This window comes from Salvelinus namaycush, chromosome 4 (assembly GCF_016432855.1).
Source record: "Salvelinus namaycush isolate Seneca chromosome 4, SaNama_1.0, whole genome shotgun sequence".
NCBI classification, from domain to species: Eukaryota; Metazoa; Chordata; class Actinopteri; order Salmoniformes; family Salmonidae; genus Salvelinus; species Salvelinus namaycush.
The window spans coordinates 31,624,050-31,642,722 of NC_052310.1; the positions used below are offsets into that span (position 1 = coordinate 31,624,050).

The window sequence follows — 18,673 nt, forward strand, 5'->3', positions numbered from 1 at the left end:
AAGCTTGGCCCCAGTGATGTACTGGGCCGTACACACTACCCTCTGTAGCACCTTACGGTCAGATGCCGAGCAGTTGCCATACCAGGTGGTGATGCAACTGGTCAGGATGCTCTCAATGGTGTAGCTGTAAAAAAAAAATAGGCTCTAGGGACCCATGCCAAATCTTTTCAGTCTCCTGAGGGGGAAAAGGTTTTGTCGTGCCCCCTTCACGACTGTCTTGGTGTGTTTGGACCATGATAGTTCGTTGGTGATGTGGACACCAAGGAACTAAACTCTCGGCCCGCTCCACTACAGCCCGTCGATGTTAATGGGGGCCTGTTCGGCCCGCATTTTCCTGTAGTCCACGATCAGCTCCTTTGAGGGAGAGGTTGTTGTCCTGGCACCACACTGCTAGTTCTCTGACCTCCTCCCTATAGGCTGTCTCATCGTTGTTGGTGATCAGGCCTACCACTGTTGTGTTGTCAGCAAACTTAATGATGGTGTTGGAGTCGTGTTTGGCCACGCAGTCATGGGTGAACAGGGAGTACAGGAGGGGACTAAGTACACACCCCTGAAGGGCCCCAGTGTTTAGGATCAGCATGGCAGACGTGTTGTTGCCTACCCTTACCACCTGGGGGCGGCCCGTCAGGAATTCCAGGATCCAGTTGCAGTGGGAGGTGTTTAGTCCCAGGGTCCTTAGCTAGACCCAATAGACCAGAGGGTAGAGGTGGTTTATTTACGCACAGACGAGTTTCATCAGGGTGCCCGCACATCGGCTTCTATATTGCCGTCTGTTTCTCTTCCGAGTGTTGGGGATTAGGGCCTGGTCTGGGTTGAGCAGTATGTCCTGTGCCGCTGACCTGTTGAAGTGGAAATCTTCATCCAAATCCAGAAGCTTTTTTCTGTCATAGGACATTTATTTCTTCTGCATTCAGCGTGCAGTTTGCTCTGCCTTCCCTATCTTTTGGTAGTGTTGTCTGTCTTATATGAATGGCAGTGGCAGTATGAAATCAAACTTTTAGGGGCAGTTTCCTGGACACAGATTAAGCCTAGTCCTGGACTAAAAAGCATGTGCATTCTCCATTGAGTTTGCTATTCAGTCCAGGACTCGGCTTAATCTGTGTCAGGGAAACCCCTCCCTCAGAGTTGAAAAGAATATAGATCCCAATGACAGTCCATCCATCCAGTGTGTGTTGTAATAATACTGATGTTAAGGATTTCTGAAATAGCCCTATCAACAGGGTGTGTGGGTGGGTGTGTGTGTCTGATATGTAGCTTTTCTCTGCCTAATGCCTAGCACTCCTTGCACCCCACTCACAACAATGTTTACTTGTGTATCGTCACAACCCTAGTATACAACATCACAATAACTCTTTGGTCCTTTTAAAAACCTGCTGTATGTAAAATATTGCGTCCTTTAATTTGGAAAATAAATAAATGTGACTCTGGATGGAAACATAATGATGTTTGTTTCCAACATTAGGGCTGTTTCCAACATTAGGGCTTTTCCTAAAGGAGTTAAATCTGCTTCGTGTTTTGTTTCCTTGCCAGCATACTAATGAGTATCGTGATACAGGTATCATCCCGGCCCTATTGTATACCCTCACATAATCACGCTTATGTTTTGTTATTATGATATACACTATACTACCACTTCTTGCCAACTTATTACACAGCTTTGTTAAATAATTTGCATTCGTTATTTCTGTTTGTTGTTGGATTGGTATGATTCCACTCCGATGACAGAGAGACAATCAAGGCAAAACAATAAGGCTCTGTTAAAACATGTCATTAGTCCTATTATGCTGATACAAGCGGAGTACTTAATTTATTCGTGACAACTTTGACGTCCTGTAATGATTATTCCTGTTTGACACTACTTTTCCATCCACTGACATGCGTTTACACTGGAGTAAATGCTGTGGCATTGATGTCCAGTAGGCCTAAGTGCAGTAAGTGGTTGGGTTCCGATTCTCTTTAATGAGACGTGTGTACTGGACTCGTTCAATCCCCCCATGCATTTGATTGGTTCAAGCAAGGGGAGTGTACATGAAACTGTATTGACTGACATTCGGCTACGGACATGTTCAAGTGTGTAATTGCATTTTAGGACTGTCTCCGCTAAAAATAAAATGGTGGTCGACCAAGAGTAGTCTGTTCATTCGACCAATCGACTGTTCAATATTTTAAGATGTATATTTTTCCATATATACAGTGCCTTCGGAAAGTATTCAGACCCCTTGACTTTTTCAAAAACCAAGCCATGAGGTCGAAGGAATTGTCCGTAGAGCTCCGAGACAGGATTGCGTTGAGGCACAGATCTGGTGAAGAGTACCAAAAAGTATTGAAGGTCCCCAAGAACACAGTGTCCTCCATTTTTAAATGGAAGAAGTTTGGAACCACCAAGATTCTTCCTAAAACTGGCCGCCTGGCAAAACATAGCAATCGCGGGAGAACGGCCTTGGTCAGGGAGGTGACCAAGAACCCGATGGTCACTCTGACAGAGCTCTAGTTCCTCTGTAGAGATGGGAGAACCTTCCAGAAGGGCCTTGAGTTTGCCAAAAGAAACCTAAAGGACTCTCAGACCATGAGAAACACGATTTTCTGGTCTGATGAAACCAAGATTGAACTCTTTGGCCTGAATGCCAAGCGTCACGTCTGGAGGAAACCTGGCATCATCCCTACGGTGAAGCATGATGGTGACAGCATCATGCTGTGGGGAAGTTTTTCAGCAGCAGGGACTGGGAGACTAGTCAGGATCAAGGGAAAGATGAACGGAGAAAAGTACAGAAAGATCTTTGATGAAAAACTGCTCCAGAACACACAGAACCTCAGACTGGGGACAAAGGTTCAACAGGACAATGACCCTAAGCACACAGTCAAGACAATGCAAGAGTGGCTTCGGGACAAGTCTATGAATGTCTTTGAGTCGTCCAGCCAGAGCCCGGACTTGAACCCGATCGAACATCTCTGGAGAAACCTGAACATAGCTGTGCAGTAAAACTACCCATCCAACCTGACAAAGTTTGAGAGGATCTGCAGAGAAGAATGAGAGAAACTCCCCAAATAGAGGTGTGCCAAGCTTGTAGCGTCATACCCAAGAAGACTCGAGGCTGTAATCACTGCCAAAGGTGATTCAACAAAGTACTGAGTAAAGGGTCTGAGTACTCATGTAAATGTGATATATATTTTTGTAATAGATTTGCAAACATTTCTAAAAACCTGTTTTGCGTGTAGATTGGTGAGGGGGGAAAAAACTACTTAATTTTAGAATAAGGCTGTAATGAAGAAAATGTGGAAATAGTCAAGGGGTCTGAATACTTAAAGAATAAATACATACATACATACATACATACAGTTCAAGTCAGAAGTTTACATACACCTTAGCCAAATACATTTAAACTCAGTTTTTCACAATTCCTGACATTTAATCCTAGTAAAAATTCCCTGTCTTAGGTCAGTTAACATCACCACTTTATTTTAAGAATGTGAAATGTCAGAATAATTGTAGAGAGAGTGATTTATTTCAGCTTTTATTTATTTCATCACATTCCCAGTGGGTCAGAAGTTTACATACACTCAATTAGTATTTGGTAGCATTGCCTTTAAAATATTTAACTTGGGTCAAACGTTTTGGGTAGCCTTCCACAAGCTTCCCACAATAAGTTGGGTGAATTTTGGCCCATTCCTCCTGACATATAGAGCTGGTGTAACTGAGTCAGGTTTGTAGGCCTTCTTGCTCGCACACGCTTTTTCAGTTCTGCCCACAAATGTTCTATAGGATTGAGGTCAGGGCTTTGTGATGGCCACTCCAAAACCTTGACTTTGTTGTCCTTAAACCATTTTGCCACAACTTTGGGAGTATGCTTTGGGGTCATTGTCCATTTGGAAGACCCATTTGCGACCAAGCTTTAACTTTCTGACTGATGTCTTGAGATGTTGCTTCAATATATCCACATCATTTTCCTCATCATGAAGCCATCTATTTTGTGAGTGCACCAGTCCGTCCTGCAGCAAAGCACCCCAGAACATGATGATGCCACCCCCGTGCTTCGCGGTTGGGATGGTGTTCTTCGGCTTGCAAGCGTCTCCCTTTTTCCTCCAAACATAACGATGGTCATTATGGCCAAACAGTTCTATTTTTGTTTCATCAGACCAGAGGACATTTATCCAAAAAGTACCATCTTTGTCCCCATAAACAGTTGTAAACCGTAGTCTGGCTTTTTTTATGGCTGTTTTGGAGCAGTGGCTTCTTCCTTGCTGAGCGGCCTTTCAGGTTATGTCGATATAGGACTCGTTTTACTGTGGATACATATACTTTGTACCTGTTTCCTCCAGCATCTTCACAAGGTCCTTTGCTGTTGCTCTGGGATTGATTTGCACTTTTCACACCAAAGTACGTTCATCTCTAGGAGACAGAACGTGTCTCCTTCCTGAGCGGTATGACGGCTGCGTGGTCCCATGGTGTTTATACCTGCGTACTATTGTTTGTACAGATGAACGTGGTGCCTTCAGGCATTTGGAAAGATTCCTGAAGATTTCTTTTGATTTTCCCACGATGTCAAGCAAAGAGGCACTGAGTTTGAAGGTAGGCCTTGAAATACATCCACAGCTACACCTCCAATTGACAAAAATTATGTCAATTAGCCTATCAGAATCTTCTAAAGCCATGACATAATTTTCTGGAATTTTCCAAGCTGTTTAAAGGCACAGTCAACTTAGTGTATGTAAACTTCTGACCCACTGGAATTGTGATACAGTGAATTATGAGTGAAATCATCTGTCTGTAAACAATTGTTAAAAATTACTTGTGTCATGCGCAAAGTAGATGTCTTAACCGACTTGCCATAACTATAATTTGTTAACAAGAAATTTGTGGAGTGGTTGAAAAACGAGTTTTAATGACTCCAATCTAAGTGTATGTAAACTTCCGACTTCAACTGTACATACGTACATACATACATACTGTTGGGTTCTTATTTTTCAGAGTAAATAACCCACAGACACTAGAGAAGCTTTAACCAAATGTATTCTTCCCAAAGGTTCTGTACAGCTGAAAACAGACAGCAAAAGATTTCAAACTTCACAGTTTATATGCATCCTACTTAAGACACTCCCCTTTCTCTCCAATCCTTACATTTTATGGTTCTACAGAAGCTAATAAAGAGGGTAACAGGATTCCAAACATTTATTACTCTCTTAAGATAATCTGTCCTCACCTCCTGACCTCAACCCCTCTTTCATCTAATACACAGATGTCCATCTGTCTCCCCTGTATCAACACATCGCTCCCCTCTCCTCCATCAAACACATTCCAAAGCCTTCTTTCTTCTGAGAACCATTAACTTCTAACATAAACCAGTCTCTTTAGTTTCCTATCATTCATTTAATATCTCAATGTTCAAAGTTTAGCCGATTCCATACATACATACATACATACATACATACATACAATATATTAAAGGGGGGAAATGGCTACCTGCTGAGAACATAGGGCTGAGAGTAAATCAATGGTAATTGCTTGGCTATGAACTTCCTCTCTGCCCCACTTGCTCTAGTGAAAAGTGCTGTCATGGGCTTGGTTTGTTCAATAAAATATGTCTGTCAGTAATTGAGTTAGTCAGTAAGTCCAGTGGATAAGAGCCCAAAAAATACAAAAAAATTGCACTTTCTGATGGAAGCATGAAACTGCTATTTTGACAGCCCCACTCATAATTCATATTTTCCCTCCTTTCCCAGGACCAGCTAAAGCCTGCGTTCACGGTGGCCAGCCTCCCGGGCACCACCAGTTCCCACGCGCCCACGGCCCCCACCACCTCCACCAGCATGCAGGTAAGCAGCGGGCCCTCCTTCCCAATTACCAACTACCTGGCGCCCGTCTCGGCCAGCAGCAACGTCAATGCCAACGGCACCATCCTCAAGACCACTGGTTCCTCCGGAGGGCAGGTCATGCAGCTGCCCAGCGGCTTCACCTTCATGTCAGGTGACTATAGCTATGCTATGCTATACTTTAATAAAAAATACTATGCTATGCTGTACTATACCATACCAGTCAGCATCCAGGGTCATGTTTTGACATTTTTTGCAACAGAAAATGAAAATGAGTGCCTATATTCTTCTGCTTGGTGGCTAAAGGAGAAAACTCACCAGACCAAATATTCGTCTGTACAGTAGGGGGCCATTCGTTAATGGACACAACCCATTTCTAAGGAGAAACTCATACCATTTAATGCAGTTTGTTTGTTTACTGGGATACATAGACATCATTCTCTACAATGGAGTTGGTGTTCACCGGGATCAACTCTTTGTGACACTTGTGTACCATGCTTGTGTGTCACTCAAGAGTGTTAGTTCTTCACAGACCTGGGTTCAAATACTTTTTAAAGTATCTAAATTACTTTCACATATATTTCAAAGTAAGTATTTGGATATTTTTTCTTAAAAAATACAAGTAGTTGAATATTTGGAAATGTATTCGGAAATACACTTGGTAAGTATTGGCATGTATTTGAAAATACTCAAATACAGACAAGTACATTTTTTAATACAAACATTGAAATATTCCCATGCATTTGAACCCAGGTCTGTTTGGTCCTAGGGGTATTTCAATTGTATTTGGAAACAAGTATTTGAAAAAAGTTTCAAATAATATTTATAGGAAATATTTCAAAATACTTCAAATAGAAGTGTGTAATTCTGCTAAATGATTTTAAAATACTTATTTTCTGTTTATTTGAGTATGTAAAATACAAATACTTAAATAAGCGTGTATTTGAATCCAGGTCTGGTTGTCGACATACATTTTTTTTTGCTTTGTCATTATGGGGTATTGTGTGTAGATTGATGAGGAGGAAAGAATTATTGAATCCATTTTAGAATAAGGCTGTAACATAACAAAATGTGGAAAAAGTCAAGGGGTCTGAACACTTTCCGAATGCACTGTATAGCAAATCCTGTTACAAGGGGCACCTCTGTCTAGATAGATACTGTAGCTTTTCTGGCGCGATGTGATGTAATGAGGGGCCACGCCTGGTTCCTCAACTCTGTCTGAGCCGGGGCTCTATGAAGTAGGACTAAATAATAATCTCAGCACTAGCTGCCCAATATTCATTGAATATTCATTACTAATTATAGGCAGAGCTCGGCAGCCCTCTCCACGATGGCCATTGTGTTGGACCTTCCAATTATTCCTCTATTACAATGGAAATCAAAGGCAGGAGCTGCTGAGCCCATAGATGTAGACGTTTCCTTCCTGGATACTGGTGTTTTGTTATACATGTAAAACATAGCCAAACTGAGAGGACTTCCTGGAGATGTGAAATGCGCCATAAGGTAAACAGTTGATGTGGAGACGCAAGTCACGCTACTGCAACGAACCACCTTGAGGTCATAATTGCTACCAAAGGTGCTTCAACAAAGTACTAAGTACCTATATAAATAAGGTATTTCAGTTTTTTGTTTAAAAAAAACAAAAAAAATATAACTTTGTCATTATAGGGTATTGTGTATAGATTTATGAGGAACATTTTTTATTTAATACATTTTAGAATAAGGCTATAATGTAACAAAATGTGGAAAAAGTGAAGGGGTCTGAATGCTTTCCGAATGCACTGTATATCGCATACCAGGCGGTGTCAGAGGAAGGCCCTAAATATTGTCAAAGACTCCAGCCACCCTAGTCATAGACTGTTCTCTCTGCTACCACACGGCAAGCGGTACTGGAGCGCCAAGTCTAGGTCCACGAGGCTTCTAAACAGCTTCTACCCCCAAGCCATAAGACTCCTGAACATCTAGTCAAATTGCTACCCAGACTATTCACATTGCTCCCCCCTCCCCTCTCCACACCACTGCCACTCTCTGTTTTCATCTATGCATAGTCACTTTAATTAATTAACTCTACCTACATGTACATACTACCTCAACTAACCGGTGCCCCCGCACATTGACTCTGTACCGACACCCCCTGTATATATTGTTATTTTTTTATTTCTCATTCTTATCTGTATTTTTTTAAACTGCACTTTCGTTAGGGGCTCGTAAGAAAGCATTTCACTGTAAGGTCTACCTACACCTGTTGTATATGGCGCATGTGACTAATACAATTTGATTTGTATATATTCTGGTTCAGAGTTTTGAAAACTTTGTAATATAAGCTGGCTGTCGCCTTTATAAAGGAGTCTTTGATTTTGTATATTTGCATAGCCATGAATTCATTGTATTACTCTCACTGGAATATTGATATTAAAATAGGTAAAATCAGTACAGGAGGTCCAGGTCTCTTACAACTATGCAATACTGGGCAATAACCACCTTAAAGCTTAGAAAGTCTTATGTCATGTAGTGGTGCAGTCACTGACGGTAAGGTATTACCCTTGTTGTTGCTGGGTGAAGTCTGTATGTAGTGACAGTGTGGCTGAAGCTGTAGCTAGTTGTGGTAGCAGATCTTTCTTCCCATCTCTCTTTTCTCTCCCATTATGACAGCAGGCTGAAGGGCAGCTTGGGAGCCTCTCTCTCCCTTTCCCCCACTCTCTGCACCACCTGTCTGGTACATGACCAGTGCCAGGTGGAACAACATACTACTTTTTTTTTTAAACTCTGTTGAAATCTCAAACCCTAATAGCGCAACTAAAGAACCTGTCGATGGACCATATGACCAAGTGTGGCTATGCAACACCCTCTCCCTGTTTAACTCTTCCTTTTCTCCTCTCCATCCTGCAGCAGGCACGCCGCTCCCCCCCGGCACCCCCACCATTCCTCTCAGCCAGCTGCACCAGCACTCCTTGGCCATCCAGGGACAGACGCTCACCTCATCGCAACTGACACAGCAGGGCCAGCAGGCCGTCTTCCGCTTTCCCACTGCAGTCTCCCTAGGTCAGTCAGTCTGTCGAGAGAAAAAAAGAGACTAGTCTGTGTCTGCCTGGAGACAAGTCTGTCTGTCGAGAGAGAAGTCTTGCACACCGTTAGAGCCTGGCGCAGTCCAGTCAGTGTGGTGCTGGGTGTAAGATGTGCGCTACAGAAACACAGGGCCCTTTTCCTCCCCTTCCTATATCAATGGGTAAGCGGGCATCCCGTAGCTCTGTAAGACAAGGCCCTGCCCCAGTTGTGTTTTTTGAGATTCGTGGGATGATATGTCTTGAGGGCTTTATAAAATACATTTGATTGTAAGAGGGGGTAATTGGGTTACTACATATTTCCAAAAAGGGCTAGTATTTATCTTTCATTTGTGCGGATGTAGTTACTCATGTTCTGATTTGTGCGCCGGGAAAAAATAGGGAGACTAGTCTATCTGTGGCTGCAGAGGGGATGTACAATGGATAACAGGCATGAGGCAGGCATGAACTTTAGCTGATTTATACGTAGGTGTATGAAACCATGTCCAAAACTGTATGGGTCGAACTTGTAATATTCTTATAATTTATGTGTTCTGACATTAAGATAGAATAGTGTACAGGTGAGTGAGCAGGTGTTTGGTGTTGCCTGTTCTCCTCCAGGGGGAGGGATGACCCAGCAGCTGCAGGCCATCCAGGTGCACCCCACCACACATGCCAACGACAGCAGCTCGGAGATCTCCCAGACCTCCTCTGTCTCCACTGGTAACTATCCTTTGATTAACACAGCGCTGTAAAACTCTGGTTATGCGTGAGAAGCTGTAGCCATAGTCTAACTTAACCCTAACGTATCTCTCTGAGTGAGCTGAGTGGGTGGAAGGTTGTAGTCTACAATACTGTTATGAGGAGTCAACTATGGTTGAACAGAATGGACTTTATCCTCAGTGATACAGTGCCATCTGGTGGGCAATGTCTCTTATAAACTCATCTTTCTTTGTCTCACACACTTTCTTTTCTACTCCTTCCAGCGACCATCGTCACATCGTCAGTGCCCACATCTATGGCGGGTCACATGATGTACACCAGCCCCCATACAGTGATGTATGCGTCCACGCCCACGCTGACCGATGGTGGCCTGGCTGTGCTCAACACCTTTTCCCAGGGCCCCTCGGCCATGCAGGTGTCCCATGGACAGTGCCAGGACACAGGTGAGACCACGCTAGACTACAGTAGGCTACGCTGGGACACAGGTGAGACTACATCAGTCATGGGTTAATGGGGGAAACCAGGGAGGGGGAGGTTGATTGATGTATGAATTAGACCTGGGTTCAATTAGTATTTTTTTCTTGCCAATATTTTTAGTTGGGCAGATTGAGCTTGGAACTTTCAAAATGCTCCCATTCCAGACAGGCTCAATCAAGTGCTCAAAAGATGAAAACGCATACTATTTGAACCCAGGTCTGGTATGAATATAGCTACATAGTCAGGACGTTGATTATGACAGGCTAGTGAGTTTGACCCTGACCAAAAGTGGGGTGGTATACCTTACACACCATGCACATAGTGTCTGTATATATTCAGTGATAAAATGTTAGTTTAGATGAGTGTGCTGTGTTCTTCATGTTGTTTGTGTCCGTCTCTCTCTGGCTAGGTGCTGTCCCTCAGGTATTCCTTACGGCACCCTCGGGCACCATGCAGATCCCAGTCTCGGCAGTGCAGCTACACCCAGTACGGCAAGACCTACATTTTACAAGTGAAACTCTCATATTCTATCTGCAACCAGCATGCCACTGACCTGCACTAATGCATCCGGACAGAGCACTGTCTTCTCACTGTGGAGGGATAGGGTTTGGCCTGCCTCCTGTACTGTTACTGTATGTGGATGATATAGTCCTATGACATTTGGACAACACGTGTGACACAAGCAAAACCATATGTTATTTGGAAGACTTGTTTTGTTACTATAATTGAGAAAGTCATGCAAGATTGAGATTGTTTTTGTTTGTGAATGACTAATGTTTAGGAACAGAATAGAAGCCATTGTGTTTCAAGAGCCCTAGTTAGAGTACAATAGTGACACTGTAACAACACAAATGACCAAACTTGTGCAAAGTGATGCTTTTAGAAAAGGCTTTCTTATCTAAAAGAGATTATTTAAGTTAGTAAATTTCATGTCAATAATTTGGTGCTTACGCAGCAGGGTTGGAGTCTATTCCATTTCAATTCCAGTCAATTCAGGATATTCTCTTAAGTGAATTAAGATCAAATTCATATTTACAGTGAAGGCAAGAGGCAAAAGGGACTGAAAAACAACAACAATGTTAGACAAAACGGACAACACAGACCGAAAAGAAACTGGCAACAGCACAAATACAGCAGCAAAAAAACAGTGTATGTGTGTATGTGTGCAGGCATGTGTGCGGGTGGTATCAATGCTTTTCAATAAGGAAAAATTGTAATTTGAATTTGGTTTAATTCATGAATTTACAGGAATGGAATTGAAATGAAATTGACCCTAACCTTGTTAGGCAGTATTATTGTGTGACAGAAGTCTAGTCAACAATCACAAATTAAAGCATGCAAAGTGGAACCGTGCTGAGCGTAGAGGTCTTCAGTGGCGCATGCTGACGTTGATGTTATGTGTTGCAGATGGTGATTAGTCAGAAGTCGAGGCACAGCAGCAGTAACCTGACAGCTGCAGATGGTCAACCTGGACACCACACAGAGCGCTAAGAACGACTGACAGACAAACGCATGAAAACCGGCCAAATAGACAAAGACTCTCTATTTATTGATGCCTTAGCACTTCATTTTACACCTCTGTTGCTTTACAGTACAATAGTGTAAGTAAACAGTCCATTCGGAAAGTATTCAGACCCCTTGTTCCACATTTTGATACGTTACAGCCTTATTCTAAAATTGATTCAATTGTTGTTTTTCTCTTCAGTCTACACACCAATAGCCCACAATGACAAAGCAAAAACAGGATTTTAGAAATGTTTACACATTTATTACAAATTAAAAACTGAAATATCAAAAGTTTGGGGTCACTTTGTAATTTCCTTGTTTTCCATGAAAACATACATGAAATGAGTTGTAAAATGAATAGGAAATATAGTCAAGATGTTGACACGGTTATAAATAATGATTTTTAATTGTGTCCTTCAAACTTTGCTTTCATCAAAGAATCCTTTTGCAGCAATTACAGCCTTGCAGACCTTTGGCATTCTAGTTGTCAATTTGTTGAGGTAATCTGAAGAGATTTCACCTCATGCTTCCTGAAGCACCTCCCACAAATTGGATTGGCTTGATGGGCACTTCTTACGTACCATACTGTCAAGCTGCTCCCACAACATCTCAATATGTTTGCGATCCGGTGACTGTGCTTGCCACTCCATTATAGACAGAATACCAGCTGACTGCTTCTCCCTAAATAGCTCTTGCATGGTTTGGATCTGTGCTTTGGGTCATTGTCCTGTTGTAGGAGGAAATTGGCTCCAATTAAGCGCTGTACACAGGGTATGGCATGGCGTTGCAAAATGGAGTGATAGCCTTCCTTCTTCAAGATCCCTTTTACCCTGTACAAATCTCCTACTTTACCACCACCAAAGCACCCCCAGACCATCACATTGCCCCCACGATTCTTGACAGATGGCGTCAAGCAGTCCTCCAGCATATTTTCATTTTTTCTGCATCTCACGAATGTTTTCTGTGATCCGAACACCTCAAACTTAGATTCGTCTGTCCATAACACTTTTTTCCAATCTTCCTCTGTCCAGTGTCTGTGCTCTTTTGCCCATCTTAATATTTTATTTTTATTGGCCAGTCTGAGAGGTGGCTTTTTCTTTACAACTCTGCCTAGAAGGCCAGCATCCCGGAGTCGCCTCTTCACTGTTGACGTTGAGACTGGTGTTTTGCGGGTACTATTTAATAAAGCTGGACTTGTGAGGTGTCTGTTTCTCAAACTAGACACTCTAATATACTTGTCCTCTTGCTCAGTTGTGCACTGGGGCCTCCCACTCCTCTTTCTATTCTGGTCAGAGCCAGTTTGCGCTGTACTGTGAAGGGAGTAGTTCAAAGCGTTGTACGAGATCTTCAGTTTCTTGGCGATTTCTCGCATGGAATAGCCTTAATTTCTCAGAACAAGAACAGACTGACGTTTGTTTTCTGTCCATTTTGAGCCTGTAATCGAACCCACAAATGCTGATGCTCCAGATACTCAACTAGTCTAAAGAAGGCAAGTTTTATTGCTTCTTTAATCAGGACAACAGTTTCAGCTGTGCTAACATAATTGCAAAAGGGTTTTCTAATGATCAATTAGCCTTTTAAAATTATAAACTTGGATTAGCTAACACAATGTGCCATTGGAACACAGGAGTGATGTTTGCTGATAATGGGCCTTTGTACGAGCTATGTAGATATTCCATATCTATATTATATTCAATACAAAATCAGCCATTTCCAGCTACAATAGTCATTTACAACATTAACAATTTCTACACTGTATTTCTGATACATTTTATGTTATTTTAATGGACAAAAAAGTAGCTTTTCTTTCAAAAACAAGGACATTTCTCAGTAACCCCAAACTTTTGTACGGTAGTGTAAGTATTCAGAACCTTTACTCAGTACTTTGTTGAAGCATCTTTGGCAGTGATTACAGCCTCAAGTCTTCCTGGGTATGACACTACAAGCTTGGCACACCTGTATTTGGAGAGTATCTCCCATTCTTCCCACAGATCCTCTCAAGATCCTCCCATTCTCCCCATCCAACCTCTGTCACAGCTATTTTCAGGTCTCTCCAGAGATGTTCGATTGGGTTCAAGTCCGTGCTCTGGCTGGGCCACTCAAGGACATTCAGAGACTTGTCCCGAAGCCACTCTTGCGTTGTCTTGGCTGTGTGCTTTGGGTCGTTGTCCTGTTGGAAGGTGAACCTTCACCGCAGTCTGATGTCCTGAACACTCTGGAGCAGGTTTTCATCAACAATCTCTCTGTACTTTTCTACGTTTATCTTTGCCTCGATCCTGACTAGTCTCCCAGTCCCTGCCGCTGAAAAACATCCCCACTGCATGATGCTGCCACCACCATGCTTCACCGTAGGGATGGTGCCAGGTTTCCTCCAGAGGTGATACTTGGCATTCAGGCCAAATAGTTCAATCTTGGTTTCATCAGACCAGAGAATCTTGTTTCTCATGGTCTGAGAGTCCTTTGGGTGCCATTTGGCAAACTCCAAGTGGGCTGTCATGTTCCTTTTACTGAGGAGTGATTTCAGTCTGGCCATTCTACCATAAAGGCCTGATTGGTGGAGTGCTGCAGAGATGGTTGTGCTTCTGGAAGGTTCTTCCATCTCCACAGAGGAACTCTGGAGCTCTGTCAGAGTGACCATTGGGTTCTTGTTCACCTCGCTGACAATGGCCCTTCTCCCCTAATTGTTCAGTTTGGCTGGGCGGCCAGCTCTAGGAAGAGTCTTGGTGCTTCCAAACTTCTTCAATTTAAGAGTGATGGAGGCCACTGTATTTTTGGGGACCTTCAATGCGGCAACATTTTTTGGTACCCTTCCCCAGATCTGTGCCAAAAAAGGTCTCAAGATCCTGTCTCAGAGCTCTACAGAGCTCTTCTTCGAGCTCATGGCTTGGTTTTTGTTCTGATAATTCACTGTCAACTGTGGGACCTTATATAGACAGGTGTGTGCCTTTCCAAATCATGTCCAATCAAATTAATTTACCACAGGTGGTCTCCAAGTTGTAGAAACATCTCAAGGATGATCAATGTTAACAGGATGCACCTGAGCTCAATTTCGTGTCTCATAGCAAAGGGTCTGCATATTTAGGTATTTCAAAAAACCTGTTTTCGCTTTGTCATTATGGGTTATTGTTTATAGATTGATGGAAAATGTTTATTTTATTCGTTTTAGAATAAGGCTGTAATGTAACAAAATGTGGAAAAAGTCAAGGGGTCTGAATACTTTCCGAAAGCACTGTACACACGCACGGAAGGGTGTGTGTTGTTAACCCTTGTATGTTAGTAGATGTTTGAAAAAACATATGTATTCATTCACTAAAGCATAGGAAGGAATTGAGGTTTCACTACATCCCCTTTTCTATTGGGTGTTTTTTCTTTTTGTTTATCTTTTTTTGGAAGATCTGTAAGTAATTGCCATGTGAACACGATGCAGGTGCTGCAGCTTCACACGTCAGCCAAAGATACATTAATTGTCTGAATGTTTGTGCGTTTGTGTGTGGGGTTGCAAGAGTGGGATTTATAAATGGGTGGGGAATGCAGGACATTGAGGTTAAAGACATTTGGAAATGTACATAATTATTTTTTAAATTGAATCAAATTGTATTTTTAGCCTGTTTGTGCGATGGCATGTAGTTGTTTTCTATTTAGTTGTTTTGTGTGTGTATATATATATATATATATATATATATATGCAACTAATTTGCATATAAATAAATTATTTACACACTATGTATGTAAATTAATGTAATATTCGTGCATATTATGTTGATTTATATATGCGGATGGGAATTGACATCCAGGACAATTTATTATTTTCAAGTCGTGCAAAGACGCTGGATATTTGTTGACGTTTTCCATTTTGACATCTGAGGGGTATTTCTTAAAGCAGGATTAACGAGTTGGCTAAACCTTACTAAATAAAAGTCTGAAACAGCCACTTACTGGACTTCCTGCTTGATCTGTAATGAGTAGTATTTTGATTTCAATAACTATTTTTACATTAATTTATGAATCTTGAAAAGTAGGATAAACTTGAAACGGGCATGATAAAAATGTATAATATAAATAATGAGCTAGTTAGATAATGTAATGATCCTGCGTTGTGAAATACAAACCAGCTTGTGCCAAACTGACAATGATAGTGGTGAAGAAGTGCATTTTCCCTAGTGACGAATTCTTTCTAGAGTGATCCACAATGATCCCTTGCCTTGCTGAAGGACTGCGTCTACTGCTGCCTGTATGGCCATGTAGGCTACTGAAAGCTACTGTTATGTTCTCTAATCAGGGCAGATGTGAGCAGGACACTGGCAAGCTCCTGTGTAGAGGCATTCACAGGTCCAAAAAGTTGGACCCGGACCCGAGGGCAATCAGAACCGACCAGAATGGACCCGATAATTAAAAATAAATGGGGACCCGGATACGAGAACAATCAGACTGAACCCGAATGGACCAGAGGACAACTCGACCTAGACCCGACCGGAGTACCACTGAAGTATCCTATCATGTGCATTTTACCAGTAAGCATATGGTCTCGTGAGTCTTTTCAAGTACCCCCTGTGGCTAGGCCAAGTACCCCCAGGAGTCCTTGTACCCCTGGTTGGGAACCACTGCTATAGGCTATGCAGAGCAGTGGTCGCATCTATCAGCTGTAGTTACATAGACCCGAGACCCGATAACAATTAAACAGGACCAGAGGGACAAGTTAGAATTTCAGATCCGAACCCAATAGGGCCCGGGGCGGGGTTCTGGTATATTGGGCCCACACGGACCTGTGACCACCTCTACTCCTGTGCCGTTTAAGAGTTAGACATAATGCCAAGATGAAACGCTGACATTTTCAATGGTTTTCTGCTATTCTCATAAACTGAAATAAAAAGGGTCTATCCACGTTCTATAGGTGTCACTACTGTATGATGGGTTTGTTAGTGTCCTTTTAACCATACCTGGGTTCAGGTATTATACATAGTATCTTTCAAATACTTTAAGCATTTGCGTTAGCCTGTCTGGAGTGCTAGGTGGGAGAGCTTTGCACTTTTGGGACTTTTCTATTGGTTCCATCGCAACAGGCAAGCTCCCTCAAGCACAACTTAAGTATTTGAAATGACTTCAAATAGTGTTTGGACCCAGGTCTGCTTATACAGTAACATGGTTAATCAATCAATCTGTCATTGTATTGCCTCTGGACCATTTACATTTCATAGCAAAAGTAGGTCGACATCCCTTCAAATTAGTGGATTCGACTATTTCCGACACACCCATTGCTGACAGGCGTATTAAATCGAGCACACAGCCATGAAATCTCCATAGACAAACATTGGCAGTAGAATGGCCCGCATTGAATAGCTCAGTGACTTTCAATGTGGCACCATCATAGGATGCCACCTTTACAAGTCAATTTATCAAATATCTGCCCTGCTAGAGCTGCCCGGTCAATTGTAAGTGCTGTTATTGTGAGGTGGAAAAGTCTAGGAGCAACAACGGCTCAGTTGCTAAGTGGTAGGCCACAGAAGCTCACAGAATGGGACCTCCGAGTGCTGAAGCGTGTAGAGCATAAAAATCGTCTGTCCTCAGTTGCAACACTCACTACCGAGTTCCAAACTGCCTCAGCACAAGAACGGTTTGTCAGGAGCTTCATAAAATGGGTTTCCATGGCTGAGCAGCCGCACACAAGCCTAAGATCACCATGCGCAATGCTGAGCATCGACTGGCGTGGTGTAAAGCTCGCCGCCAATGGACTCTGGAGCAGTGGAAACGCGTTACCTGGAGTGATGAATCACGTTTCAACATCTGGCAGTCCGACAGACTAATCTTGGTTTGGCGGATGCCAGGAGAACTCTACCTGCCCGATTGTATAGTGCCAACTGTGAAGTTTGGTGGAGGAGGAATAGTCTGGGGCTGTTTTTCATGGTTCGGGCTAGGCCCCTTAATTCCAGTGAAGCGAAATCTTAACGCTATAGCCAATGACATTCTAGACAATTCTGTGCTTCCAACTTTGTGGAAACAGTTTGAGGAAGGCCCTTTCCTGTTTCAGCATAACAATGCCCCTTGTGGACAAAGCAAGGTCAAGATCGGTGTTGAAAAACTTGACTGGCCTGAACAGAGCCCTGACCTCAACCCCAATTGAACACCTTGGGATGAATTTGAACGCGGACTGTGGGCATAATCGCCCAACATCAGTGCCCGACCTCACTAATGCTCTTATGGCTGAATGGAAGTAAGTCCCTGCATCAATGCTACATCATCTAGTGGAAAGCCTTCCCAGAAGAGTGGAGGCTGTTATAGCATCAAAGTGGGGACCAACTCCATATTAATGCCCATGATGTTGGAATGAGATGTGGACACCGGCTCGTCAAACATACCATGGAGTGTACACAAACTATACTGGTATTTGCTTGTATTTGTTTAACTGTGTTGAGGAAAAATGTTTTAAAGAGTACTTCATAAAAGTATACATTTACTGTCAACCCCAAACAAGTATTAAAGAAAGAGGTTATATCCATCACTTCATAGTATTTATTTGGAGAAAGTATGGTGGATTGGGTGTAGTGAAAGCACCATTTTATTTTTCTATAACACAATGCCTCTTTCATAAGTGTGGGTTTATGTTTACATAAAGGGAATTTAAACATCTTTATTCTGCAAACCATCACAAGAGCCTTGGCCCTTACCTTATACTGTATATTGAAACTGTCATGTTTTTCTCCCATCCCACAAATTTGTTTCATCAGTCAATGGAGCCTTGATGAAGTCCGTTTTTTATTGTGTATGGACCTGGCTGACAAGATCTGTTGAGCAGGGTCATGCAATGCTTTGATTTGATTTTCCTGAAGTTACAAAGACCAGGATCCGATCCGGTCGCGTTTGTAGACTGTATTTTACAGGCACTTACGGTGTTTGCAGAGATCGCATTCAAGGTAAATGCTGCAGATGTTGGCTCAATTGGAGAAAATAATGAAATGCTATAGCGTGGTTTTGGATTGAAACCCGTCCAAAGTCTCTTGTGCGTTAGAAGTTGACACACTTGTTATATCAGATACTCAGGTCCCTCCAATGGTTCTTAAAAACATAAGAATAGTGCATTTTAAAGGGGATTATGAATAAATGGAATGTGCAGTCCACTCAGT

General features: G+C 42.5%; 1 protein-coding gene across 1 annotated transcript in view; it reads left to right on the forward strand.

The window, feature by feature from the left end:
* Window positions 1–11,857, forward strand: part of LOC120046439 (serum response factor-like) — a 52,290-nt gene extending 40,433 nt beyond the window's left edge. Inside the window, 7 exon segments of the mRNA XM_038991668.1 lie at window positions 5,719–5,962; window positions 8,698–8,850; window positions 9,471–9,572; window positions 9,836–10,015; window positions 10,459–10,535; window positions 11,457–11,500; window positions 11,502–11,857. Coding sequence (XP_038847596.1) covers window positions 5,719–5,962; window positions 8,698–8,850; window positions 9,471–9,572; window positions 9,836–10,015; window positions 10,459–10,535; window positions 11,457–11,500; window positions 11,502–11,550 — 849 coding nt within the window. The 3' untranslated portion in view covers window positions 11,551–11,857.
* Window positions 11,858–18,673: the final 6,816 nt, after the last annotated feature.